Source organism: Eurytemora carolleeae, unplaced genomic scaffold (genome assembly GCF_000591075.1).
Source record: "Eurytemora carolleeae unplaced genomic scaffold, Eaff_2.0 scaffold1801, whole genome shotgun sequence".
NCBI lineage: Eukaryota > Metazoa > Arthropoda > Copepoda > Calanoida > Temoridae > Eurytemora > Eurytemora carolleeae.
Genome location: NW_019402176.1, coordinates 1 through 5,958, shown reverse-complemented (window position 1 = coordinate 5,958; position 5,958 = coordinate 1). Strand labels below are relative to the sequence as shown.

The 5,958-nt window shown below is 32.1% G+C and overlaps 1 protein-coding gene across 1 annotated transcript in view; it reads right to left on the bottom strand.

Annotated features, from left to right (window-relative positions):
- LOC111718114 (sodium leak channel non-selective protein) overlaps positions 1–5,518 on the bottom strand; it is a 15,184-nt gene extending 9,666 nt beyond the window's left edge. The window contains exons 1-8 of the mRNA XM_023493620.1: positions 5,443–5,518; positions 5,116–5,168; positions 4,787–4,878; positions 4,093–4,201; positions 3,209–3,357; positions 2,340–2,432; positions 947–1,026; positions 247–319 (exon numbers count right to left, since the gene is read on the bottom strand). Of these exons, the coding sequence (XP_023349388.1) occupies positions 247–319; positions 947–1,026; positions 2,340–2,432; positions 3,209–3,357; positions 4,093–4,201; positions 4,787–4,878; positions 5,116–5,168; positions 5,443–5,518 (725 nt within the window). The remainder of the gene's footprint in view (positions 1–246; positions 320–946; positions 1,027–2,339; positions 2,433–3,208; positions 3,358–4,092; positions 4,202–4,786; positions 4,879–5,115; positions 5,169–5,442) is intronic.
- Between the last annotated feature and the right edge of the window lie 440 nt (positions 5,519–5,958).

The following is a 5,958-nucleotide window of genomic DNA, read 5'->3' as shown; positions in this document are numbered from 1 at the left end:
AATCTTAATCTAATCCCAAAACTAAGATGGTTTATCCAAAATCTACTAGTTGGAAATGAAATCTTAATCTAATCCCAAAACTAAGATGGTTTATCCAAAATCTACTAGTTGGAAATGAAATCTTAATCTAATCCCAAAACTAAGATGGTTTATCCAAAATCTACTGGTTGGAAATGAATCTTAATCTAAACCCAAAACTAAGCTGGTTTATTTAAAATCTGAAACTAAACTTTAAATCCCAAATACAATACCTGGAAACTTATTGTAGCAGTGACAATAGCATTTGCAACGGTAACAGTCATCACAATAATATGATAAACTATTACAAACAATCCATTCAAATTCCTTTAGTAAATTTTTCTTTTGAGAGAGAGAATTTATCACACCGAATTCCGAAGGTGTTCTTTAACAGGTCGAAAAAGTAACCTTATCACCCTACTATTAAAATTACAAATTATACTCTACAACAGGGTGATAAAGTACCATTAGATAAGGGCAGAAAAGATGAAAACTATATACGTTATTATTGTAAATGGGTATCATGCATGCGAAAAGTTTTTGCTTGGATTTTTACTTTATCTAGCATGTTTTCAATCAAAATGAAATTATTTCATTTTGATCTCAAACAAAATAGAAAAAATAAAAAATCCTAGCAATAACTTTTCACACTTAATAGTACACATTACGATGACATGAATTTGTATATTTTTATTGAACAGGTTTTAATCATTCTGATGCAGAGAAGTTATATTTATCATAATTTAGATATAGCAAGTTTTTTTTATTACTATTAATACTTTTACTGGTAAGTTACTTATATTGCTATTTTTGTTTTATTATGAAGTCAGATAGCGTAAAAGTATAGCAATCCGACAAGTTCTTTTTTTTTGTAAAAAATAATGTAAAATTAAGAGTTCTAAAATTCCTTGAGAATTAATGATTGTTCCTGCAGAACTAAGAATAGAATGGCAGAATTGTGGAGCCCAACCCTTTAGTCGGAATTCATCTACTGTCACAAGCTGCCATCTATAACAGAGTCTTAAAGGGAGTGTTCGCGAAAAATGAAAGGAGGTATAAGCTTAATGTGATAAAAAAACGCTTTTGATCGCTACTAATCTTACTTCAATCTGTTGCGTCTATAAGGAGAAAATTGTTAAAAACGACTCACACCATAGAACGCAGCGTCCATACAAATTCGGAAATATGCAACATTCAACTCGGATCGCACTCCCTTTAATGTTATTATTAGTTTTCATTATTAAGAGTAAAATCAACGATTCACAATGAAACTTGTAAACCTTTGCTTGGCAACGATGATTAAGAAATCTTTGTGCTTTCTCTCCATTTATCAAATATTAACAAACAAAAAAAGTGTGTTTAATCTGTAAAAACAAACAGCAAAACGGTGATATCTAACACAAGGCTTTCGAGGTAAGTGAAACTAATTGAATGGTTTATTTTTAGTCAATTGACCTGGTGAGCTGAACACTTTATAATTGTGGATATCAAGATCAATCTTTTTACTAATCTCAAAATAAATTTAGTCTTTAGTTTCTTTCCAGAAAAGTGTATGAAATTTTATAAGTCAGTGGTATATCCGGATATTCAAAACAAAGGGAAAAAGAGCGAATTAAGCAGATTTTAAAAGTGTTCACAGTGGATGTCCAGATTAAACGGTATTAAGGGTATCTAGCTCAAAAGTTTTCATCTCTGAACAATCCCTTTAACTTAATTGATGTTAATAAAAAAATAAAGAAAAAGAAAGAAGAAAAAAGAAATTTTTGTTTATTCTGATATCTAGAATGTAATGCAAGGAAAGTTATTTGCAGTTGCGTATACTCTGCGTACATATTGAAACCAGTTCTCTCTGGGCGGAATTTGTGAACAAGAAAAGATGCCTCAGTGTTCTTTTACTATCCGAGGAGGTTAAAAGCATTGAATTTTGATAATTTTGATAGTTCACATAATAGTTTCCTATGACCAGAATATTTCATAGATTATATATGTGAAAGATGGATCCCATGTCAGGCTTCGACATCCGTCTTGTGTTTACATTACCGCCCAGTGACAGTACACTGCAGCACAAAAGATGCGTACACGTCTGAAATAACTTTCCTTGCATTAAATCCTTGCTGATATAAACATATGGCAATCAAATCATACTGAAGTAAATTTCACGTAATATTGAAATCTTATATCTTTTTTTATTAAAGGGTTCTTGAGAATAACAGAAATGTTTTGAATTTTCTATTATGTCAACAGAAAAATTTGCTTATCTCTTTCAGAACTAGAGGAGATACTCGGTCACAAAGTTGGACTAGTAAATAAATATTTCTTGCCTATGTTTGTGTTTAGAATCTGCTTGAAGAACCTGCAAGGTTCCCCCTCCTCCAATATGCTCCCTTTCTCCCCACTTTTGCTGGAACTGAACTCTGAAATTTAAAAATGGTTCGGAGGACGAAAGGAACGGAGTTTTTGTCATAACCTCAAATTTTCTAATCTGTATATCTTTGGAACCTTATGGTGTAAGCTTTTTCAAACTTAGACTATTTGATCTAACAGAATTGATAGTTTGAAAAATCTAAGGTCTACGATATTTGATTGCAAAGATAAAGGTATTAAATTGTAAGCAATTAATTCCTTTGTGATTTGGACAGTGTCAAGTTTCAGCCACTGCTAAATATCCACAATCTAAGCTTTCAGAATAAAGAATTCCGTGATTTTAGTGGAAATGCACTAATAGAAAAAGAGTATTCAGCGTCTGCCAGGTAAAACGGTGAAACCGTTGAGGTAAATAGAGTCCGCCTGAGCGCGGAGACAGAATATTTAAGATACAATAAATCTTCCCTTGTATGTTTTTATCATTTAAATGTACTGTAAGTAACCCTCCATGCAAAGATGACAATGCCAGTTACCCTTGAGACCTTCATTAGTTGCATAATGTGGATGCCATCGTCGTTTTTTTCTAGCTTTAAAACGTTTAATTCTGATAATTCATATATGTTTTTCTATAATAGAAATGCGCAAGCTACTTTTGTAATGAATCTACAATTAAAAATAATGAGTTTTCAAAATTATAAAAATTAATATATAATTCACACTTGAACAGACAAAGCTTTTATTGGTACCGTTGTGAATCGGGCATTGCCTTTTGTGCATGGACGGTCACTTAAAATTACGCATACTATCCCTTTAATGATTGCGTCACCTGATCTCATTAAACATCTCCGTGATGACCGCAATAAAGACATTCTTCACCATCCACGCCAGGAAGAAGATCATTGTGATAAAGTAGAAGGAAGATTTCCAAGGATCAAGTGAATCAGTTGCCCTGTACATGATGTACACCCAACCCTCCTGCAGATATAGGAAAATCATATACCTAGGTACATTTACAATTATTCTACTAATCTGCATCACGATGGACTAGGGTCAATTTGAATTCGAACCGGACCGAGCCCTTGTACTGGCACGGCATCTACCGGTCAAACCCTATCCTATAGAAATCTAACAATGTTTTAAATCGAGCTAGGAAATCTGCCTGCCTGCCTAGAGCATACTTGTTAATTGTATCTGTAAATTTTAATCTAGTTCTTTCCAATCTTTTTCCTGCATAGAAACCTGCCTTACTTTCGTTAGTCTTCGTTAGGACTCATAGAACAAGATTCCCAATCAATATGTTTCCCTTTAAACATTAGCATGCCATGTTTTATGCCAAACTTCCTCTACTTCCTCTACTTACTATTTTAGATGTTTCCCTTTAAAAGTCGACCCATATAAGGCAAATCGGTCATGGGGTTCCTGAGTTATGATCGGACATACAAACAAACAAACAACATAGATTACTGCTTTATAAATAAACTAATTTTTTGGACCCAGGGTAGTCATAGTTACCGTTTATCCGAACTTGGTTGATTTAACCGGGAAACCAAATTTTTGATAAACTCAACTTAGAATCTTAAAACTAGGCTAAGAACATTCCCGTGGTCCATCCGAGTTCCCCAATCAAAATTTGAGACAAATCGGTCAAATCAGACAATCAAACAGACAGAAAAACAGAGATTACAACTTTATATATATACAGATACATACCTGGGAAGCTGCTTGATAAACTGTAAACACGCTCAACGCTAGATCTCCAAACCCCGTAAACCCAATGTCGTATTTACTCCTGTTAGACAGATTCATACACTTAAATCCGCTAAAATATAAACAAATATCAGCATATTTTATTCTTCTTCATTGCTTTAATAATAAATTGAGCCATTTTTGATAAAAATGCAGTGGTGCAATGACTAAACTCTTTCTTTTTAATCTTCTTAAAAGTTTAGACCACTAAAACAAATAAACTCTATTTTCTAATCTTTGAATCTGATCTCTTTTTGACCCTACAATTCTCTCTCAATAAAGAACTATTTTAAAAAATAAATAATAAAGTACCTTTTTTAGAAGTTGTTTAAAAAAGGTACTTAAACCTTGAAATACTGAATTCAAAAAACGTTTAAATCGTAAAAATATTCCTTTAAAAAAACTTTCCAAAAAACGTTTTTTTGGAAAGACAATTTTCCAATCGTTTCAAAATCTAGTTTTGAAATATCAAAAAGTTTTGAAATAATAAAAAAATCGACTTTCCCTTATGATCTCTGTTTTTTTAAATCTGTAATTACTTTATTACTTTTTTTTAAGTGTTGCTTCTAATTTGATACTGTATAATTTTGCACAAGTGAAAAAAGGATATGAGGTTTTCGATAAAATATTTTCAATTTTATCAAATAAAACTTCTTACTCTGGGCAATCGTATCCGTATTTTTCCTCTGTCTCCTCCTTGCAATATGTGTCAGGAATAGTCAGGTCATTGATTGTAACCTCGTTGGGATCCTTTATATTCACACTTTTATTACATTTTCAGATCAATAGAGAGGGGGGGGGGGGGGAAAAAAAGACAACTCCGTAAGTTTAAAGATTGTTGAATTGTAGAGCAAGAGGTGATTAAATTGCTTAATCTTGGGTAAACTAGTTTAGACTTGGATTGTTTTCTAATCACTGAATACGCAGTGGATAGTAAGTGGGGTATTTCATGCCAATTATCTTCTAATTTTTTTATAAAAGTTATTCCTGAACACATTCACGAACGCAATGATTGTGCAGATCTCCGAAAAGCTGAACACCTGAAATCATGTGTTAAGAGATGAACTACAATTTGTGCAAGTGTAAATATTATACACAATTCAAAAAAATATTATCATCAAGAAAAGTTAAACTTTTCTTCCCCCAATCCATATGAAAATTCGTCTACGATCCAAATGGTTTCAAAATAGAGATTTTAATCACAACGTTTGAACTTTTATTTTTTTTCTTATCCATTATCCAAGTTAAAGAAACACTCCAAACGTTTATGCTTTTTATCGTCTTACACAGTTGTAATGAATCTTTAAATTTCACCTAGGAATCCGTAGAACGACATGAAGAAAAGAAAGAAGAGTGTCACATTGTAAACCTGCTGACTTGACCTAAACATTTACACAAAGTTTGTCATAATGTACAGCGTCATTGCATCAATAAAATGAAGAAGACTTTCGATTTCAATTTTAATTTATGTTAAGCTTTTAAACAGCATGGATACACATAAACATGGAAACATAAATAAGCTGTCAATTTAAAAAGGTTCTCTTCAATTACTTGTAAACTTGTAATACGAAAAAAGCTTGATGACCATCAAAGTCGTCTTTATTGTTTTGCTATAATCGCCGACCATTGTACGTACATAACTAAAGTAAATGTTGCCAGAGATTTCTTTATATCCGTAAGCAATATATATTTTTTTCCTATTTTTTATAGCATTTTAATATGTTAAAGGTAGAGACTGCAGTGCATATAAAATAAAACATCAGGGTTAATAATACCTTTTCAGGATCTATAATTTGCCGAATTTTAAAAATATGTGCCGCGGCTCAAATA